We start from the raw sequence: 22,999 nt of genomic DNA on the forward strand, positions 1-22,999 counted from the left end.
GGGGCCAGAAGAAGGGACTGGGTTTTAGTAGGTCACAATAGGTTGTTGGCAGGGTGACCGCTGGTGAAGAAGCCTGCTTTCCTTTGTTGGTGGCTCCTTCTTCCATCTTCAACATGCATTGGGAAGATTGGGAAGAGGACTTGGGAGTCTCCAACCCAGCAAGGGCAACGTCCACACAGGAAGCAAAAGCTATGCCCTCTATCTACAGTAGGATCATGATGGAGAAGTCATCCTCAAGATGCTGGGTGCCAACGGCATCACTGGATTCCTTCCACAGGCAAATCTCGGTGTTATTTCTCCATCCACCATTCTTTTTTGGTTGTCCTGGTCATCTGCAGTGAGCAGAGAATGCTTTCGTGATGGGAAAATGAACTTTGCAATTCAAGGGTTCAGGGAAGGGCGTTAGCAGTGGGGACGTGAGCAGCGGTGTGAGAGCCCAAGCCAGAGGAAGAGAGATGGGCAGCTGGGGGCAGGAGGGAGCTCCCAGGGAGCACATGGGGGAAAGGCAATCAGAATGGAAGGCAAGGATGGCCCTTGGGGACAGCCAAAGGGACATTTTCAGGATTAGGGACTGGCCGTGGCCTCGGTCTGCTCACCTTGATCCCACTGCATGGCACAGTCTAGGGGGACATTTGTCAGCCTGCTACAGTCCCGTGAATGGGAGTGTTTTCTTAGTTAGATTGAACACAATGTTGTGTCAACATTATTATTTCTGTCATTATTAGTATGATTTCATTATTCTGCCTACCACAGGTGTCTGGAACTCTGCCCGCTGAATCTTCCAAATCACCTCTGCCAACTTCTTGATGAGATCTACTCTGATTCAGTGTTCAGGACCCGCCAGAATGGGACCCCCAAAGGCTGGGGGACCACATAGGTGTGACAGGTGCCCACGAAGGATATGTGACCAGATGAGGTCTTGCGGTTGCACAAAGTGACCCAGGTGTGTTCCTTGAGGAGGGAGCATGGTTTCAGTATCGGCAAAGGGAGCAGAAGCAACCTGGGGTGTGGAGAGAAGCTGAGAGCTATAGTTGGATGTTTGTCCACCTTCTTCTCCACGGTGAAGGTGTTCTGCCAGGACCTGTCAGTGGGAATGTCAGGAGCATTCACCACAGACCAGGAAATCATGCAAGATCTCAAACTGCCTCATAGGGTCTGTTCTGCGTGAATGGCATGAGCCGAGGCTACTGAGAATTTCATCCAGATTAAGACAGTTGGAGTGTTATGTTTATCAGACAGAGACATGGACAAAGTCGGTGTGTAGCTTGTTACTCTCAATGCAAGAAGCTCAGGGCTTCTCCAATAGCATGATTTTTTTTTTTCTTGAAGGCCGAAGCAAAATTCAATAACAAGAGTTTTTCTTGTTAATGTTTCTAAAGTCTGTGCTTGCAACCAAGATATCCTGATGGAGAGCCAGCCTCAGTTTACCTTCCTGGTACCCCTGCATAGACCTCACACCTCTAAGCTCCCTTTCTTAGGTGACTGGATTCTGCTTGGTGCAATCGAAAGACCTCCCACCTCCTGCTCTCCTAGGTTTGAAATGAAGGAGACAGGCTTCACTGGCCTCCCTGTTGTGATGGGGACAGCCAATCCTAGGTGTGAGGTGAGCTGTCCACCTGCCACAGACACCATTCCAGCTGGTCTGCTTTGGATTGTTGTGCTTTCTAAATTATAAGAAAGAATAAGCAGCAAAAAGCACACGGATGGATGGATGGATGGATGGATAGATACATGTTTGAGTGAATGGATGGATGGGTGGGTGCTTGGGTGGGTGGATAGATGACTAGGTGGATGGATGGATGGATGGATGGATGGATGGATGTTTGAATGGGTGGATGGGTGGATGGGTGGGTATATAGATGGATGGGTGGGTGGATGGATGATTGAGTGAGTAGATGAGAGTGGATGGTTGGATGGATGCATGGATGGATACACAGAGAGAGAAAGGTAGTTTATGAAATGACAACTAGGATTTCCTCTTTGGGTCAGAGAGGGAGAATTACATCCCCAGCCGTGTGTCATTTGCATCCGGGTGGACCCTCCTCCCATTGTTCTGGTGTCCAGAGAAAATCCCAGTGCAGATGTAAGGTAGTCCTAGGCATTGAGCCCAGTTGCCTCTTCTGCAAGGTGACCTTTACCAAATCCTTGAACTGTCCTGGGTCTCTCTTCCTTCCTTTGTCAACCAGCAGCTTCCAGGCTTCTCCTTCTCTGTGATGTGTGGTCCTCCAGCGCTGAGCTGGGCAATCCAAGCCTCTCAGGGCCATGCTGGAAACCCCAGAATGGGCTCAGGTTCCTCTGGTGGGGTCATTTTTGGGAACCCCCACTCCACAGATGCCTTCCCTCACCATTCTGTCTTGTCCTTCATGCCCAGTGAGCCAGCCCTGGTCAGCAGCAGCGGCTCCCTGACACAGAAGCCTTTGTTTGGGGCTTGCTGAGTAGGCACCGTCTCCTGAGTGGGAATCCGGAGGGGCACAGACGCCCGTAGGACCATTCTTTTCAAAAGTCATGCAAATTCTTGGTCTTTTACATCCTGTCTGCAAACGCATTCATACATTCCCTCCTCCCCATTGAGCACACGCCTTCTTGACCTTTTCACAGCTACAGTGGGAAGGCTGTGTATGCTGCCTATGGGGTGGCAGGAGAGATGCCCGCCCCGAAAGGCAGGGTCAGGGGCTTTGGTGTCTCCTAGAAGCCAGATAGTTGGCACTTGGGGCCACAGCCAGGTGATTCTTGGACTGATCAGCAGGGAAGTTAAGCTGGCACCCAAGGCAATAAGGACCGGGATAGTTGGAGACTGGGTGCCCTCTTCCTGCTCCAGTGGATGGCATTTTCATGACCTGGTTCTCTAGGAGCACTCTGGTTCTTTGTTTTCCCCTTCCTGGTGGGCAGTAGGATTGTATTTACCTCCAGCTGGTGCCCAGGGCATCACCCCACCTCGCACTGACAAACAGTACACGGACCAGGAGACTCAGCAAATTTGGCCATAGGTGTGTTCTTTTCCCCAACAGTACCCACCGTTGAAAGAAACATAATAAGAGTGGTAGGATCGATGAGCAATAAGGATTTCCCTGCAGAGGTGGTTGCAGAAATCATGTCCTCATTATCGGATTTGTCTGCTTGTCTGCCTTATAATTTCAGCCCTGATGGATGCACCATCTGTGGACCTGCGTGTAAAAGTGTGATAAAGCATAAATTGCTAACTGTGGGGGTCTTTCTCGTCACGTGCAAACCAGCCTTTCTTGAGGCCAACTGCAAACCTGGGGTACCAGTCTCGCCCTGCCCATCAACTGCTTTGGGTCGCACGTTAGCAAAGTGTATAAATTTAGCGAGAAAAAATACGTTCCACCATTAGGTGATAGTGCAATGTTTTGAGTCATCATAATACGACCAATTAAAAAAAATCGAAATAAAAGCTGAATTTCGTTTTCTACACCTCCAGATGCACCGGACCATAATTCTGAGCAACAATTTTAAGACTTTAATGTGTCCCTAGGGTGGCGCTAATGTGTAAAGAAGAGGGAAAGTAAGAATCGTAGGCGATGCTTCGGAGAAAGCAGAACCCTCCTGCAGTGCTGATCTCATGGTGCAGCCTCTGTGGGAAGCATAGACTTACCCTATGATCCTTATGGTGCCATCATCCCACTCCTACATGTGTTAACTCAGAGGAACAAAAAACAGGTGTTCACACAAATACCTGTAAACGCACGTGCCTAGTACTGCTCATAACAAACGTGGAAACCACACAGGTGTCCATCCGTGGGTGAATGCATGAGCTAAAATGTGTCCCCCCCCACACAAGGGAATATTACTCATCCATGAGAAGAAATGGAGCTCTGACCCCTGCTACCATGTGGATGGACCTTGAGGACATGATGCTCAGGGAGGGAAGCAGACACACAAAAGGCCACATTGCGTGTGACTCTGTTTATAGGACGCGTCCAGGGCACGTGAGTCCATAGACAGAAAGCAGGTTGGTGGTTCCCAGGGGCTGCCATAGGGGATGGGGAGGGACTGCTCATGGAGACGGGGTCTCTCTTTGGGGGGGATGAGAATGTTCTGGAACCAGATAGAGGTGGGGGTTGCATGACATGCTGAATGTGCTAAACAGCCCTCAATTGTGCACTTGAAAAGGGCGACTTTCACGTTATGGGAATTTTACCCCAATAAAGAATAGATCCTAACACCTGGACATGTCCATGTAGAAGTCAGGTGCATGGTGCACCCAGCCCTTCCCTGGCTCTGTAGAGCCATGCTTGGAACCTGCAACACGCCTGGTAAAGGCCGTTTGCTTGTGGGACATTGACCCCTGGCTCTGTCCCGAACTTGTTGGCCCGTCATTCTCACAGTGCCCAACCCCACACCTTAGTCCCCACAACCCTATAGCCATCCATAGCTTTCTTCTGCCCCTCTCTTCCCTAGAAGCTTCTCCAGGGCATTATTCCTGACCTAAAGCCCCCACGTGCTTCTACTACCTGTCACCTTCCAGAGCTTTCTGGCAACTTATGGAAGAGGCTGTCTCTAACCACCATCCTGAGCCTAGCCCCTTGGCTCCCCGTGCCACCCTGCATTGCCTTCCCTGTCCCATCTCTCCCCTCCAGTTAGCTCTGGGAGCAGCTTCCTTGTTTTGGGGTCACAGACGACAGGGACCTGTCCGTGGCCTTCAGAGACACTTGGGTAGGAAGAGCCTCTGCTTCTGGAATCACCCATGCAGGGGGCCTGCTGTGAACTGGGGGTGAGTCCAGGCCTGTGTCATAGGTCACAGTGCTCACACACTTCTCACCTCACCTCATGGGGCCACACGCAAGGGAAAAATACTGGAGGAACAGATGGGAGAGAGGCGGGCTGGAACGGCAGGGACTTGACCTTCCCCACAACTCGCACTCCAACCCAGACTGCATAGTGTTGACTCTCTTGACCGGTAACACATCGATAGTCAGACCACATAAAGAAGATGCATGGACCACATTTGCATTGATAATCCTAATCGTTTTCCGCAGAGAACAATCCATCTACAGGTGTTTCCTCTCGTGATTATGATTCCAATGGAGTCAGAGATACGGCCATATCCATGTTGCCCCAGCCACGTGCTCTGTTCAATAAATTTTATTTCACCCCCGCCCTTGGATGCACACAGAACGGTGCTCTTCCAAGAAAGAAATTGAAAAAATAAAATGAAATAAAAAATAAAAAAAGGGGAAGGAAACTGAGCCAAGTCCAGCTGGACTAGGAGTTCTAAGATGGAGCAAATCATCCCACCATCGATGTGGACTAACGACGTCTTAGAGAAAGAGTGTGCTTAACTCTGAAAGAATCCAGGTTGTGAATGCATCTCATGGATGCCTGTCCCGGACCCCATCTGGGAGGGACATAAAAGCACAGAGGCTTTTCTCAGCGCAAAACACACCATTATCCTGCATTTACCTGCAATTCGCTCACCATCTGATAGACGTTTTCATCCAAAGCCAGATCCCTTCAAACCCAGTGTCTGCAAACATGAGGTCTGTGCTCACATTGGGGGTGAATCCAAAAGGGATCATGCTAATCGTTTCTGCTATAAATTTAACTTTTAAATACTCTTTCCAAAAGAACATGGCTACTAGCCTGTCCCTTGTTCACCTACTCAGTGTTAGAAGCCTTGTTCATGACCCTGCAGATATCTTAAAATGTCATGTGTGCTCATCCTCATCTAAAAGTTACCAGAAGTTACCATGACACCTGCCTCCAGATCCTTTGATTTGTTGGATATCTACGTACATTGCCCTGTTTGCCAGACACCAGATAAAATGACTTAGCAATTGCCCGGAGAACTGAATCACTTCTGACAGTTGGAACAGGTCATTCGTGATTTTTATAAGTCGTTTTATACGTGGGAGTTAATCCGTTAGGATTTGCTATCGGGTTTTTAGAGGACGTACATGTTTCTGTGGGAGACTTCGGGCTGTAGAGTCGGTTTTAACACAGCAGGCGGGTTTCCAGCACTGGATGGATCTTACTTTGGGGCAGAACATGTATTTTCGTAAGGGATTCATGTAAATTTGTGTGGGTATGTGTCAAAATTTGCAATTCTTTATATGTTCAGTTAAACTGGAGGAAAAATGGAAGTATGGGGTCCTTCTTTTGCAATTTCTACACGTCTGCTCTATTCTTATATCAATTTCTAAGAGGTGCTGATGTGCTATTTCACAGTTGAAGGACAGTAATCAATTCTCTTCACTGACCCAAAGTCTCAGCTAACCCAGGACCATCCAGCTGGACCTAAGGGAGACATGCCAGCCTAAATTCAAGTACTGATTAAAATACATTGAAAACGGAATTGCCTTTTGTAAAGAGCTCCTTTATCCCAGCACAAATGTGGGGATGGTGTTCTTGAAACTGTGTTCTCAAATGGACCACTTTTGAGAAATTAGAAACCTATCTGAACATCTCAGGTTCTCCTTCATAAAGGATACCCATTTGATTAAGAAATGCTATTGATTGGGCACCTGGGTGGCTCAGTCGGTTAAGCATGTGCCTTCAGCTCAGGTCATGATCCCAGAGTCCCGGGATCGAGTCCCACATGGGGCTCCTTGCTCAGCGGAGAGTCTGCTTTTCCTTCTGCCCTTCACCCTGCTTGTGCTCTCTCTGGCTCTCTCTCTCTCTCTCTCAAATAAATAAATAAAATATTTTTTTAAAAAAGAAATGCTATTGATTACTTGTGAATCAGAAATACAGGGATACAGAAGCAAATGTCCATCCATAGATGAACAGATAAAGAAGAAGTGGTATATGGAATATTAGCCATAAAGAGGGATGAAATTTTGTCATTTGAGGCGACATGGATGGACCTAGAGGGTATTATGCTACATGAAATAACAGAGAAGGACAAATACCATATGATTTCACCCTTATGTGGAATCTAAAAACAAAAACAAAAACAAAAACAAAAAAACCCCCAAACGAATAAACAAACAAAAAGCAGAAACAGACCCATAAGTGCAAAGAACAAAGTGATGATGGCCAGAAGGGAGACAGATTGGGGGGTGGGCAAAATGGGTGGAGGGGAGAAGCAGACACAGCTTGCAGTTATGGAGTGAGTACATCATGGGGATGAACGGCACAGCGTGGGGAATGTGGGCAGTAATATTGTAATGGTGTTGTTGGTGACAAATGGCAGCTACATTTGTGTGGAGCTTAGCATTAATGTATAGAGGAGTTGAATCACTATGTTGTGCGCCTGAAATTCATGTAACATTGTGGGTCAACTAAAAGAAGTGCAACCCTATGCAAAAAACAAAAACAAAAACAACAACAACAAAAAGCAAACACAAAAAAACCCCAGGAACGTCCTAAATTCTGCCTCAAACCCGTTCGATTTTTCTCTCTGTCCACAGTCGTGTTTCCACGTCCTTTACCTGGAACAAATGATAACTCATTGGAAGAAGACAGGAATGCATTGTTGAGCTTGCTCCTGGTTAACCTGTAAGCTTCTGTGGTGAGAATGTGGGCATGCCACCTTTGGGGGGCATCTTTGATCCCCCCCAATGGTTTATCGTTAATTTGGCAGCCATACATAATGGAAATGGAGATTTTTCCATATTGTGAGGATGATCCCTTGTTCTCCGGATAGTTGTCAAGCACTGTGGGCTTTGGGGACGGATGGTCCAGCTCCGTTTTGCCCACAGGTGGTGGCTGGCTGTCACCCATTTTGCAGGGGAGCCACTCACAGGTATAGTGTTTTGTTGGCATGTTAATCATGAATTTCAGCTAGCATCCTCCAGGTGGAAGGCTCCGTGGGTGGTCCCAATTTCTCAGTCCAGGTGAGAAGCTGGGGTCTTACCTCCTGTGTCGGGGGTGGAACCCTGCACACCTGCAGAGAAATCCTGTCCCTGGAAGGTGCAGGGATGGGCCGCAACTAAGAGCATCTACTGCAGATGCTCACAATGAATTTCCTTTGCCTATTGACTTTGGTCATGGTGCGTGGCCTGAGCAGGAAGGGGACAGAGTGAGCATGGATGACAGAGCGAGGGCCAGGGACCAGACCCACCTCACAGAGGAAGATTCCAAATCTCTCAGGCAGCTGGTTTCTGTGACCTCTTCAGAGGACTGGAGAGTGTGAAGGTGACAAGGAACATGATGCTCAGAAAATGGCAGGACCCGGTGCATGGCTATGGAAAATCACCAAGGGCCATGTTTGTCAACTCATTCATAGCCTCATGTGGGAGGGGAGCACAGAGCCTCATGCTGGGCCAGGCACCTGGTTGATGAAATCTTGGCATCGGGGCCAAGGCGACCTCATGGCACCACCAAGTTAGGAGCTGGGTGCAAGTGGCCGGCTCAGGACACCCAACTAGTTGGGGTCTCTCCATGCCAACAGCTCAGCTGGGGCTTTCCAGCGCCGGCAGTTGCTCGGACAAACTCACTGGAGTCCACTTTTCAGGTCCTTCTGTGCCTGCATGGTTTGCAGAGGCCACTGCTCTTCTGGAGATGCAAGACTTCATTCACGGGGAGGACAAAGGCAAGCAAACACGATGACCCTTTTTCTTTCCACGCACAATTCTGGTCTGGCATGAGCATAGCACGCACAGGTGGCCAGTAGGACCCTCATCACCTGGGCTCTTGGTTCCCCATTCTCGACATTGCTCCCCCCAGGTGTGGTCCTCTGCATGCCTCAGCAGCCTCTGCATGCCCCAGGTGCTTGCTGGAAAGGCCACATTGCCCCTGCTTCCAAGATGGACTGCACTGGAGTCTGCATGTGAGCACACTGGCCCCGGGCATTCCTGAACCCATGAAAGTTGGCCGCCCCGTGATTCGTCCTGACCACCCACACGGCAGTGTCTGACTTTCTTGAGGTTTGAGATGTGGCCATGAAGACTCAGAGAGCCTTCCAGTCTGGAGCGTGTCTCGTCTCTTGGAGGATGGCGCCCTTAGGAGTATGAGTCACTTATCACGACCTCACACGGGGCAGCGGGGTAAAGATGGATCCGTGGACATAAAGGGGTCTGCACCGCTGTGGCTGGCTCGGGCTTAGACACGCAGCAGATGGCTTCTCTTGGCCCCGGGGGTTTCCTCTGTGCTTCTTTAAAGATCTGCATTGCAAAGAAAATACCTGTTCCAGTTTCAGTTCCGTGGCTGTTTTCACAAAACCTTCAGTCTTACTGGTCGTCAGCACCTCCTTCTTTGTGGTTGAAGAAGCCCGGTGCACAGCACAGCAGAATCATGTCTCCATGGGGAAGGCGAAAACAAAAGCCACAGAAACCGGAGCCAGTGAGAACCCGTGGGCGGCTTGGAGGGGGCCCAGCGGGGACACATCCCGGGTGGGGTTTCTCCTGTTTTGTGGGTCACCTGGTCGCCTGATGCACGTGTTTTTGCAGAGGGTACTGGAGCAAACCACAAGGCTGCCTCCCTGGTCTGACGCCCATCCCCCCGGGCAGAGCATGCTCATCCTGTATCCACATATGCGGCATCCTCCCTCCCCGCTGAGGTTCCCGAGGGAAGAGGGAGGACAGGGTTTCCCGGAGAGTCGCTCACTGATTTGGCGACTCAAACAAGGACTTCTGTGTTGCGGGATATTAGGCTGCACCTTGTGGGAGGGCACAGGGAGAGAGAGGAAAACGGGAATAGGGACCGGCGTGCCCCTGCGGGGTGCACATCCTGTGAGTCATCATGGGCAGCCCTGCGAGCGAGGGGAAGGAAACGGCGTGGGAGGTGAGCAGGATGAGTTTGCCATGCAGACGTGTCCTCCGGGGCCCAGCAGGACTGCATACACCCCACAAGGTCTGGGCTCTAGAGCAAGAAGGGGAGAGGTATTTTGGGTGTGGTTCCCCCAGAGCAGACCCTGGGGTCTGGCCTCAGGTGAGGCCATCCTGTGAGTTGGGGACCGGCCCATGGGGAGCCCTGGACGATGAAGCACACCCTGGAGCTCGTCAGACCCTCCTCCCAGCAGCACTGGGCTGTCCCCAGAGCAGGTGACCCAATCCTGGGTCCAGTAACACCGACCTCCCTGGGGACAGGCACAGGTCTGGCCAGCAAAGCACCCCGAAGTCACGTAGCTCGGAAACATGGAAAGTATCCACGGGGACTGGACATGCCAGATGGTAGCAGCTGGTTGGGCAGATCCCACAGGGTCGGGGGCTCAACCCTGCAAGACCGCCCTCTACAAATTGCAGATGCCGATCCCAATCTGGATTGTCCCCTGTGGTGCTGAACAGTCAGCTGCCGATCAGAGGGTCCCATACCCTCCTCCTCCTCCGGTCCCTTTAATCGGCTAGAGTGGCTCACAGAGCTCAGGAAACATGTTACTCACTAGATCGCTGGTTGATTAGAACAGGATGTAACTCAGATGACGAGATGCAGGTGTGAGGAAGCGGGCACCTCTCTCCCCAAACCTCCACATGTCCACCAACCCGGACGCTCTCCGAACCCCTTCCTTTTGGGAATTTTTTTCTTTTTTTTTAGGGAGGCTTCATTGCCCAGGCATGACGGATGAAATCACTGGCCATGGGGGATTGATTCCACTGTGAACTGGTCACGGGGGGGCAGGAATGAAATTGCAACCTTCCCATCACAAGGCAACCAGCTCCCAACCTTACGGGGCTTCGCCCCAAAGTCACCCCATTCACACAACAGAAGACCACTAGGACTCTCAGCCCTTAGGACCGTGGAGGGTTTTTGGAGCGAGGAGGCACCAACAGTATGCACTTATATACATGCGTGCAAGCTGGTGTCCTGGTTTCACAAGGGAGCATCGGACGTCTGCTTCTCTCCCTTGGAAAGAGTCCATAAATGCCAAGCCCCCTGCCCTTGGGTCAGTGGGCAGGAGGGTGGGACTTGGTCCTGCATATAAGGAGCGGTCCAGCATGCAAGGGGAACCCACCATCTGTTGCAAAGACTCAGCAAAGCCGCCCCGGGGCCAGCACAGAAACGGACGGGTGTGGCCGAGCCCCTCGCACACTTCTGCTTTCGGACACTGAAAACAGCACTTGCACGGCTAAAGAACCGAGAGCAGACCCGACGGGGAGGCGCCGGTGCCAGGCTTGGCCATGGCTTCCCACCCCTGGCGCCATATTGCGTGATCAGACGCGGGTCTCGGGTCCTGCCCGCAAGCACAGGGCACCCACACTCCCGATGTGGGCGCGCCTCACCAGCTCTGAGCAATTCCGACTGCACCCAAATATCCTTCCAGTAGAGAACAGGGTTTTGCTTGTTTGTTTTGCCAACTCATTGGGAATTCTGCAGTTGCTTGCAGCTAGGAAAGGTGATGGGTGCCGAAGGGCTCAGCATCACAGCAGGATGAGCGGGAACAACGTGGGTGCTCTCTTAGACGGTGCTGCTGGCCCTCCCCTGCCTCCCCACCGCCCCACACAAAACGATCCCTGATGGGAAGAAAAGCGTGTGGGCGCAGAGGGGATGTCATTTCCCACTTGGATCTTGAGTCTGTTGCCCAGGATCCCAGACTGGGGCCGGGCGGGAGCGGTGGGGGTCTCAAGAAGGTGGAAATTCATTCTGTCCAAGGGCTGGTGAGCACAAGCGTGACATCCAGGGATCTGTGGGGTGGACGCGCTCAGCAGGTTCTCGGGGAGGATCTGCGCACACCGCAGGCTCTGCTCCATTCATGTGGGCTCAGATGCACTGCACCGCTTGCTCACCGAGACGACCTCTAATTGCATCCAAGAGGGCGGCGATTATAGGACCAGCACCACCACCTGCCCCCGGAGAGCTGGAACATCGGAAAAGCCGGTGGTGTTACCTGCTGTGAGTCCGAACGCCTGAGAACCTGGAGCTCCGTGCACGAGGGTGGGACAAGATAAACGTGTCGGGTGCAGCACAGAGAGACCGCAAGTCCCTGTTCCTCCACCATTTTGGGGGCGGGGGAGTTTCTAGTCTGACGTCAACGGATTAGGTGAGGCCCACCCACGCCAAGGTGGGCCATGTGGTTTAATGAGTGCAAGATGCCGTGTTGATAGAATCCCGAAGCCCCGGGTTCAGGGGCAGTGGAGGCTGCAGGAGACCCTAGGGAAGGTTCAGGGGAGGCTGCAGGTGACTCCCCAGAAGTCTGGACTTGGCCTGCAGCCCTCACTCCAGTCGGGCATGCTTCTTCTGGCTTCCAGCTCTCTCGAAATGTCGAAAAGTCGCAGCTAACAACTGTGCTTTCCCAACATGCCCTTCCAGATGTAAAGTTAGAACCATCACTGATGGCCCTGCGGAGCAGGGAGCCCGACGTGGGGCTCATTCCCAGGACCCTGGGATCATGACCTGAGCCAAAGGAAGATGTTCAACTGACTGAGCCACCCAGGTGCCCCTGTTCTTCTTTTTCAAGACTGTCTTGACTTATACACCACATCTTCTTTATCCATCCATCTGTCGATGGACATCTTGGCTCTTTCCATAGTTTGGCTCTTGTGGACATTGTTGCTATGAACACTGGGGTGCACATATCTTCTTCTTTTTTTTCTTAACATATATTGCGTTATTTGTTTCAGAGGTACAGATCTGTGATTCAAGTCTTGCACAATTCATAGTGCTCACCATACCCTCCCCAATGTCTATCACCCAGCCACCCCATCCCTCCCACCCCACCCCCCACTCCAGCAACCCTCAGTTTGTTTCCAGAGATTAAGACTTCCTTATATCAGTGAGGTCATATGATACACGTCTTTCTCTGATTGACTTATTTCGCTCAGCATAACACCCTCCAGTTCCATCCACGTCGTTGCAAATGGCAAGATCTCATTCCTTTTGATGGCTGCATAATATTCCATTGTATATATATACCACATCTTCTTTATCCATTCATCTGTCAATGGACATTGTGGCTCTTTCCACAGTTTGCCTATTGTGGACATTGCTGCTATAAACATCGGGGTGCACGTACCCCTTCAGATCCCTACATACAATTGTATCTTTGGGGTAAATACTGAGGAATGCAATTGCTGGATCGTATGGTAGTTCTATTTTCAACTTTTTGAGGAACCTCCATACTGTTTTCCAGAGTGGTTGCACCAGCTTGCATTCCCACCAACAGTGTAGGAGGGTTCCCCTTTCTCTGCAACCCCGCCAACATCTGTCGTTTCCTGACTTGTTAATTTTAGCCATTCTGACTGGTGTGAGGTGGTATCTCATTGAGGTTTTGATTTGGATTTCCCTGATGCCAAGGGATTTTGAGCAGTTTTTCATGTGTCTCTTGGCCATTTGGATGAATGAGAGACTATTTTGAAAGCTCACCCACATGGTTTCTTTAAAGCTCGATTTTTCCAGAAGTAACATTTAGTACAGTGGGCTCCACCACAGAAGCTGGGGAAGAAGTGATTGCAAGCGACGGGAAGCGGTGAGCCTCCACAAATCAAGTTGTGGGTTTTTATGTCCAGTTCCAGTGCAGTTGAAAAATGGCACAATCACTGAAACCTCATGCGGCGGGGGGCGAGTACTCCCCCAAATTCTTCTCCGTGTTCTGTATTCACTCATCCTGAGCATAACTTGAAGCATAGCGTGCCCGTGGATAACATCATGTTTTATTTATTCATATACTTAGGGATTCCTGACCCATTTATTCCACAAAAGATTTGAGAAGGCTTTCAGAAGGAATGGTTTCAGTTTTACTTTTTTAAGAAAAAATAGCAATGTTGTATGAGTCGGGACAAGAAATAAGTGCTTTTTTTTAATAATCATCTATTTTCAAGAGTTGAGTTTTCTTGGTGCAACAAGGCTGCCTGGTGCTCCCTCCATCGATCCAAACATCCATTCATCCATCCATCCAACTATCCATCCATCCATCCATCCATCCATCCATCATCCATCCATCCATCCACACATCCACCCAGTTATCTATTCATCCATCCATCCATCCATCTACACATCCATCCACTTATCCATCCATCCATTCACTTATCCATCCATCCATTCATCCATCCATCCATCCATCCATCCATCCATCCATCCATCCATCCATCCATCCACCTACTCATCTATCTATCTATCTATCTATCTATCTATCTATCTATCTATCTATCTATCTATCTATCTATCTATCCATTCTACCATCTGTCCATCCATCCATCCACCCATCAATCCACCCACGTATCCACTGACACATCCATCTACCCATCTTTCCACCTACCATTCTACTGACTCAGGAGATTTCTCTTCAATATCTGTTCAATAGGCACTATGTATGATGGCCAGACACCTCTTAGCTGTTTTGACTGCCCATAAGGAACTCATAGCAGGTCTCTATTATAAACTGGACCTGACCTCTGGTAACAAAGACCAGAAAGAAAAATGGTTTAAATACGACTGAAGCAAATCTGACTTTTAGGAAAAAAAGAGAAGATAAAAATTTATCTCTCTCTCCCACAAATGATGTCAAGAGAGTCAGATTAGGGCTCGTATGGCCATTCTGCAGTGCCACCAACAACCACAGCTCTTTTTCTCACTATGTTCAGACATCCTTCAAGAGTAGTTCCCATCCTCTGGGTTACCTCCTTCTCCAGGCTGGCTGCTGGTGCTCCAGGCATCTCCTTGGTACTCCAGGCAAGCACAAGACAAAGCAAGGAGAGGGCCTAAAGGGCCCCTTGCCATCCATCCATCCACCTTTTAAGGAATGTTTCAGAAGTTTTCTCTGACAATTTCTGCTTATATTTATTTTATTGACCAGAGCTTACTTTTTGGTTATACCTAGCTGCAAGGGAGACTGAGGAAATGGTCTTTTAGCTGCCATATTGCCAGCATCCATAAAATCAAAGTCCCTTAGTATGGAAGAAGGTGGAAGGGATATGAGATGGACGTGTGGTCTTGCATGCACACAAGATGAGTGGATGGATGGATGGATGATGGAGATCTACATGTAAAGGTAAGTGTGGACATTTATATACATGCATACTCTGTGCGTGTCTCTCTGTGTGTGCGCGCCTGTGCCCTCATAGACCAAAGGTAATGATAAGAAACCTTCATTATCTAAATACTCAGCTTTTCATGGCAAGCTCATTTTTGTTTTGCTTGCATTCAGTGGAGTAATTAAGCATCTGAAAGGAGATCTCTCTGTGTTGGGCTCTCAGCCAGGTGCTGAGTTAGAATAAAAAGTGAGACTGCTCAAAGACTTTGGGGAGACTCAGATAAACACAAATAAATACATGTAAATCAAGGGCTATTAAAAGTAAACACTGCTCTCTGAGGCAGGGCTATGACTGCTTGATTTCACTGCCATATTCCATAGAGTGGGCCCTCGGATAGTTGATGAGTGGCTGAGTGTGCTAAGGAATTACTGAGAAGAGGGACCCCAAGGAACTTGGGGAAGGCAAGCCTGAGGAGAGGGAGTAGGAGCTGGGTAGGTGGGACTCAGAGGAGGGAAGTTCTGGGGGGCTTTGCCCTGGTGAAAGCATCCTGGCCAAAATGTCTAGTGCTGCCCAGGCTTGAAGATCAAAACCTGAACTTTGAAAGAGCAGCAGAGCTGATCTGATTCAGGGTAAGGCGCTGGTTATATATGCACCAGATTGGAAATGTGTCAGTTTTCACTGACTATCCAAGAATAATTCAGATACCAGGAGAAAGTCTAGCAGACAAGATTTCGTATGACTAGGAGCTAAGAACATTGATCGAGCCATCGATCCATCATCCATCGATCCTTCTACCCTTCCATCCATCATCCATTCATCCATCCATCCATCCATCCACTAACCATCCATCCATCCATCCATCCATCCATCCATCCATCCATCCACTAACCATGCATCCATCATTCATCCATTCTTCTGTCCTTCTTTACATCCATCCACCTACTAACCATATATCCATCATCCATCCATCCATCCATCCATCCATCCATCCATCTAGTAACCATCCATCTACTAACCATCCATCCTTCTACTAACCATCCATCCATCTACTAATCATCCATGAATACTAACCATCCGTGGATACTAACCATCATCCATCCATTCTTCTATCCTTCCATCCAACCATCCACCTACTAACCATATATCCATCATTCATTCATCCATTCTTTCATCCATCCATCCATCCATCTACTAACCATCCATCCTTCTACTAACCATCCATCCATCTACTAACCATCCATGGATACTAACCATCCATGGATATTAACCATCATCCATCCATTCTTCTATCCTTCCATCCATCCGTCCACCTACTTACCATACATCCATCATCCATCCATCCATCCATTCATCCATCCACTAACCATCCGTACATCTACTAACCATCCATCCATCTACTAACCATCCATGGCTACTAACCATCCACAGATAATAACCATCCATCCATCCATCCATCCATCCATCTCCCCATTTACCTGTTCAGAGGTGACCCGGGAGGGAAATCAGGCTCCATCTCTTCAAATGACCATCATCATATTCCAGGAGCTAGCTCCTTCCTGAAGTTAGGGCCACACTCTGGGGGCTTTCCCCCACATTTTCACTCTTACAATTTTAAAATATATTCACCTCCAAGTTCGAAAGTAATGTAGATGAAGTGCGGAGAGTTTACCAAGTGCAGATAACAAAGACATCCCTTGTGTTACAAGAAATAATCAGGGCTATAGGTTCGGCGTGTATCCAGCAACGTTCTCCTACACCCCAGAGAGTGTTCTGATGCAATGTGGATGGGTTTAGGCTGTGCTTTTTTCATTGACGAGGACTTGCAAACCCTTTAATGTACCTCAGTGCTTTCAAAAGGCTGCCATTTCCCTGTGTACATGGATTGCCTATTGCTTCTGTTGCTTGATGCGTGGGTTGTGAGACGTTTGTGCATTTCTGCTCTTCTGTTGTTGTAAATGATACTCTTATAAGTGGAGGTTGATAGGGACTGAGTGGTTGCATCCCTCCAGAAATTCACGTGCAGAAGCGCTGAGCCCAGTGGGTGGGTATCAGCAGGTGGGGAACAGTGACAGGTAACAGGACAGATATGTGCGGTACTTTGGAATAACGGTAGCCCACGCCAGCCCGACAGTGCCCCTTCCCAGAACCCGAACGGAGTGTTGTTCTCCCCTCTGTCCAGCTGGGTAAATGGAGCCTGGGGTTGTGGGGTTCATGCTGAAGACCTGGGCCAGCCCGGGCAGGGCTCTGCTTCCAACTCCAAATGCCTGGTCTCGTGCTGGGCTCCCTGCTGCCTCCCTGACCCCTTCCTTGGCATCCAGTAGGAACGCCACCCTGATCCCCTCCCTGGAGCCGACCAGTACTTTGGGACCCCTTGTTCGGACAGAAAACCAATGGCAACACCAACCAAACAAAAGAGAGGCACACACCTGGCGCATCCAGTGCTGCTGATGAGAGCAGGACCCCGCCCAGTGCACCCCAAACCGTGCATCCCGGGTGATAGAGGAACAGAGAGACGTGCACCAAAGTGACAGCAGGCTGTTCTCCCTGGAAACCGATTTCCCCAAAATTGTATCTGTCGGCAGATACGGTGAAGGGTCCCCAGGGAAAGAAAGACCAGGCACAGTTTTCTTAACAGAAGACATGACGTAGGGTGCCCGGGGGGCTCAGTCGGTTAAGCGTCTGCCTTCGGCTCAGGTCACGATCTCGGGGTCCCAGGATCAAGTCCCACATCGGGCTCCCTGCTCAGTGGGGAGTCTGCTTCTCCCTCTGCTTCTGCCCCTTGTTGTGCTCTCTCTCTCTCTCTGTCAGATAAATAAATAAAATCTTAAAAAACAAAAAACAAAAAACAGAAGACACATCATTTTAGGTCCCTCCCAACCATTTTGTGATCTATTGCCAATCGGCTCGACCCACCCCTGCACACTTCTTGCAGAACTTCCTAGGACGTCAGCATGACAAAAATATACACAAGGCTCAGTAGTTAATGATTTTTTTTTTTTTTTTTTTTTTTTTTTAGGGGAACGAAAAAATGGAAAAACAGTCTCTACCCAGCCCGATGGAATCGGAGACAGGAAACCAGGCGTACAACTCCCCTCGCTGTGTGAAGAGTCAAGATTGACCTGGTGCACATTCCTGAGTCCCTTTGGCAGGATTTTAAACCCCTGTGAGCTCCCCAAACAGCAGACTGGCCGGAGCCAGAGTATTGATAATACTGAGCCTTGCTGACCCTCATGTAGGACCCGGACTCTGACACCTTAAGATGACTTCTGCCCTGGGTCCCCCACCTCGCAAGCCCTGTCGTGATTATGCAAGCACCCGAGCTTCAGACTCTCCCCGTTTTCTGGTTCGGAGAAGACACTGCTTTGGGAAATTGCAAGTAAAACCCTTCTTTTTGCTGTTCTTTGGTTTGGTTGTGTCTTTTGACTCCAGGGCCACAAAGAGGAGACCTCAGTGTTGGGTTGCAGTGGGGACAGAGTTTTCCCAAGGAGATGGAGTCAGGTCCCCAGTTTCCTGAAACCCGGAAAGGCCTCTTGGAATTTCCCCCCCTAGACAGGTTTTCCTTTCTGCAAACTTCCCTTCTGACAGCCGAGGTTGTCTGCCACCCTCACGCCCTCCGTGTATACGGTCTTTTCTGTTCTGCTTTGTAAGTACTTTTTTCTGTCCGTTGGGTTCTTGGGGTCCCCGTTGAGACCCATTTTCCAGGTCAATAGACAAAGCCCAGTGGTCCACAAAGGATGCTCTGTAAAAGGTGGGAGAAGGGCCAGTCTGTAGGTGTGTGCGTGTGCATGTGTGTGTGTGCGTGTGTGTGTGTTACAGGGACTGTCAAAACCGCCCAGACCTCCCTCCTGTCCTGAGTTTGAACCAGCATAACGCATGCATAGCAAGAAGCCTGTTCCAAAAGGAGCCTCCTCCCTCCTCCCTCTCTAGGTCTTGATGTATGCCCTTCAAATATCTCTTCTGTGGAGCTTGGATACAACTCAGGAGGTTTCTTCAATTAATTTAATTTTTATTCTGGAGCTTAGAGCTTCCTGATGCTCTCAGGGCATCTGCAAAAGATGATGGAAATTTTCATTTTGAGCCAAGGAAGGTGGCCCTTGAAAAAAAAAAAAAAGGCAAAGTCAACTTAATGAATTAGAAAGAGAAGTAGCCAAGATGCCTGTTGGTATGAACATAAATTAAAAAAAAAAAAAAAAAGTTAAAGCCTAGCTTTTAGTGCAAGTGACAATGCATATTTATGATAGCTGATGATGAGGACCTAGCCCCTCGGGGATAAAAGGTGAGCCCAGGCTGCAGAATGTGCTGGAACGTTTAGGGTGGTGTGGACAACGCCAGTTTCAGCTGTGGTACTGCCTAAGGGACCAAGGTTAAAGATTGTCCAGGTTTAGGTTTTATTTTGAAGGGGTGACAGGGCTGAACCGGAAGGTTCCCTGGGTGGGGGAGGGGTCTTTGCATTTCGACTTTGGCTCAAAGCACGCGTGGCTTCTTTCAGGGTGCTGACCTACCTCAAGGTGCCAAAATGGCTGCAGCAGCTCCAGCATCCCTTTGCTGCCCAAGAAGAGCCTCCTGTGTGCCCAAACCCAGGGTCCACACGCTGCACTGGCCGATAGAAAACAGGACACCTCCAAGCCTCCAGCTGTGTATGGTCAGATGGATGCCTTTTTAAGTTAAATATCCCTGCACTTGCCCCAGGCGGGCCCCGGGGTGCAGTCTAGTGCGTCTGGCCTGCCCTGTGTCTGTCTGAGCCCAGTAGGTGGCGGTAAGGTGACCTGATGCCCCGGGGAGGAGGGGCCCTGACTCTTGCAGGGGTGAGGAGAGTGCCCTAGGATGGAGCTCGCGGGTATGGGGGTAGGGTGTGCAGGGTGGAATGCAGGAATCTGACTCAGGGATTTTTCCCGGTTCTGAGACGTTCTGTACCCTGAAGGAACACGGAGAGAATATTAAGCTAACATCTCAATAATAAAAAATATATACTGATAATCTGGGACAGGGACCAGCCCCAAGACTGGGGTTTGGACCCTGGCCAGAGGCCCACCAGGGCGGCAGTCGCCTCCCAAGGGCAACGGGAGGGGTTTCCTGCTTCTCCCCTTCTGCGCGCCCACCCCCCAGCTTGCGGTGGGGAGAGGCTTCAGGAAGCTCCTCCCAGGGAGGTCCCTGTTGAGGCTGGGGAGGAGGGGGTTGCCGTGCGCCCCCAAAGCCCCCATCCCTGCTCCAGGCCCTGTCAGTTCAGCCTGGACTTTGGGATGGGACTGGGGGGGGGGGGGGGCTGCCCCGCCCCCGGGCCAGGGAACCGCGGTCCCAGGGAAAAGAGAGCATTTCTCTTTGGCCCCCTTGGAGGTGGCACACGGTCCCCGTTAGGAGTTAGGAGCAGGGAGGGGGCTACACCGGAGGTTTCGCCCCCAAGAACGCGGATCCCCTTAGGGGCTGTAGACACAAGGAGGGGCCCCCACCTCCTGAAGAGGGAGGGGATCACTTGCTCCCTTCGGGGCCACGCTCCGGGTCGTTAGGGGCGGGTAGGGGGCCCTCACTTTCTGAGCAGGGAGGTGGGGGTTACTTGCTTCCTTCCAGGCCTCCCTGGGGTCCTTAGGGGCGAGTAGGAGGCCCCCACTTTCCGAATAGGGAGGGGGTCACCCCGCTCTGAGTAACCAGCCCTGCCCGCTTGTCCCGGGCCGCGGGCGGGGCGCGCGGAGGCCGGGGCGGGGCCACAGGGCGCCCCCCCACCTCGCCCTCCGCCTGCCCCGCCCCGTGGGCCCTGCAGCCCCCGCCGCCGCCGCCACCCGCGCGCCCCACTCCCGGAGCAGTTCCTGCGCGGCGCGAGACGCACCATGGCTCGCCGGGCCGCCCTCGCGCTGCTGCTGGTCGGCCTGCTCAGCACCCTGGTGCCCGCCTGGGGTGAGCGACTTGGGAGACCTCGGGGCGGGGGGGGAGGGGAGCGGGCGGGTGCCCCGGGGGCGCCGGCCAGCCTGGGGACCCGCATCGGGACGCGCGCGCCGGGACCCCAGGGAAGGCCGCGGGGCGCCCTGCCGGAGGCGGGCCTAGGGGACGCAGCGGGGACCCCCGCGCCCTCCTCCCCGCCGGGGCGGAACGCGCCATGCCAGCGGGTAGCCAACGCCCCAAGGAGGCGGCCTCAGGGCCCTCCAACTTTTTTACTGGGCGGGTTTGGACTTACGCCAGAGGCGAAAGGCAGCGTGTTTTCAAACTCACGGACTCCGGTAGTTGGAGACACTTGGCGGGGAGCCGCTGGCCCTTAGGTGCTCCCGGCCCGCGTGTGCGCCCCTGCGCACCCCGGCAGCGGTCCCGGGCGCCCCCCTGGCGCCCCCCGGGCCCCGGCTTTGTTCGTGCGCGGGGAGCCACGCCCTGCGTTCCCGGCCTAAATTTGGACTCGGCTGTGCAGCCTGCAACCAGGCGGAGCCGGGGGTGGGGTAGTTTAGAACAACTTGGAGCGCTGGGCGCGTTCGGAGACACCGTGTGCCCAAGCCTCCTCGGGGACTGGGGCGCTCGCTGCGCGCGCGGTGGAAGGAAACGTGTCCTCCGCAGACTGCGGGGTGTGCCCCAGGGGAGACTTCAGAAAACACACAAGTGTCAGGACTAGGGGAGGCCCGGGGACCTCCTCTTCCCCCCACTTTACGCACAGGCGGCCCAGGCCTGTTTCTGGCAGTTGCCTGTTTTCCTGTCGCTCTCCTTTTAAAGGGGAAGTTGCCATCCTCTTTCTCCCTCTGTCCTTTCCAAAGGAAAGCTCGGATTTTTGCTGGGCGTGGCATTTTGGAAGCTTTCCCCCTGGTGTCACACCTCAAAAAAAAATAAAACAAAAACAAAAAGCAAAAAACGTCCCCAGGCATTTCCAAAGATCCCAGGGGTGGGGAAAACCCAGCTCCAGGAAAGGTGAAATGCCTCTTTACGCCTCCTCCATCCCTCCCTCCATTCCCATGGGGGGAATGCTTTTTGTTTTTGTTTTATTTATTTATTTTTTTTTGAGGTGTGACACCTGGGGGAAAGGGTACCCGGGCAGGTGGTGGGTGGAGACCAGAGACTGCTAACGGTTATTTCCCTGGGCCGCAGCCACCCACCCGGGGACGGTGGCCAGACTGCTAAGTGGACAGCCGGGCGCACGGCAGAGTAGTTCCCGGACCCCGTCTGCTCCGAGGTGGACGCATTTTTGCAACCAGGAATCATGACCCAAGGCCTGCGTGGTGCTGGGAATTTCCCCCTCTGTTGGGGGACCTCCCGCTGGGTGCTGGGGCTTGACTTCTGCCTTCTTGGCACCCTGGTTGTTTTGGGGGAGCATTTTGTGAAGTGATGTGGGTGCTTTTTAAATGGGCCCCGTGCCCTCTGGGGGCTTCAGGGGAGATGAAGCCTGGTCTGGGGGGGAACATCTTGGAACATTTTACAGCCCGCTGGGGAGGGCCTCGCATGGCTCTCCAATTTCTCTCTTTGCTCCTGAGGAAATGTCCTTTTTTCCTTCCGCTGTGTCTGCTCCAACAGCAATGGGTTTGTTCCCCCGCCCCCCCCATGTTTGTCTTCCCGCTGTGTGTTTGCATGACACGTGCTGAAAGGAGTTTTCATTGATCCCTCTGGGTGTGTGTTTCTGCACTTTGCCTTGAGCCCCTCCCGTGTGCGGGGATCCAGGGAGGGAAAGCCAGCCTGAGGCAAAAACAGCAGAGAAAGGTTGGAAGGATGGAGCTTTAGTACCTGTTGATCTTTCTGAGGATGCACAACCCCCCCCATCCACCCCCTTCCCCCCCCCCCCCCAGACCTCCCTACCTGATCCTTCTGGGGTCAGGAACCAGCCCTTCCAAAAGATACAAATGCAGGTTTTTTGTTTGTCTTAATCAGGAAAAGCGCTTGCCAGTTGGTGAAGGTCAGAACACACTTTCCTATAGAAATACGTGCTTGGTGTAGTTTGCACAATAGCTATAAAAGCCCATTGAGCCTGGGGACAGACCTTTGCTTTTACTAGCATGGGCGGGGCGGGGGGTGGATTTCAAAGTCCTCAGGACCCAGGGCCACCCCCCCCCCCCCCCCCCGTTCCTGTCTTTCTCCTGAAATTCCCATGGGAATGGAGGGAGGGATGGAGGAGGCGTAAAGAGGCATTTCACCTTTCATGGAGCCGGGTTTTCCCCACCCCTGGGATCCTTGGAAATGCCTGGGGACGTTTTTTTGTTTTCGTTTTATTTTTTTTTGAGGTGTGACACCTG

General features: G+C 51.5%; 1 protein-coding gene and 1 long non-coding RNA gene across 2 annotated transcripts in view; one reads left to right on the top strand and one right to left on the bottom strand.

Moving 5' to 3' along the window:
* Positions 1-17,687: 17,687 nt before the first annotated feature.
* On the bottom strand, positions 17,688-21,195 carry LOC123844034 (uncharacterized). Its single transcript, XR_006790688.3, has 3 exons — positions 20,974-21,195; positions 19,310-19,440; positions 17,688-18,900 (listed from the first exon to the last, which is right to left on the bottom strand). It is a non-coding gene; the product is annotated as an uncharacterized LOC123844034 (long non-coding RNA).
* Positions 20,537-22,999, top strand: part of CD99 (CD99 molecule (Xg blood group)) — a 36,606-nt gene continuing 34,143 nt past the window's right edge. Inside the window, exon 1 of the mRNA XM_045873991.3 lies at positions 20,537-20,696. Coding sequence (XP_045729947.1) covers positions 20,630-20,696 — 67 coding nt within the window. The 5' untranslated portion in view covers positions 20,537-20,629. The remainder of the gene's footprint in view (positions 20,697-22,999) is intronic.

This window comes from Mirounga angustirostris, unplaced genomic scaffold, assembly GCF_029215605.1.
Source record: "Mirounga angustirostris isolate CCGP_5_RB_7025 unplaced genomic scaffold, mMirAng1.0.hap1 SCAF_11, whole genome shotgun sequence".
Lineage (NCBI taxonomy): Eukaryota > Metazoa > Chordata > Mammalia > Carnivora > Phocidae > Mirounga > Mirounga angustirostris.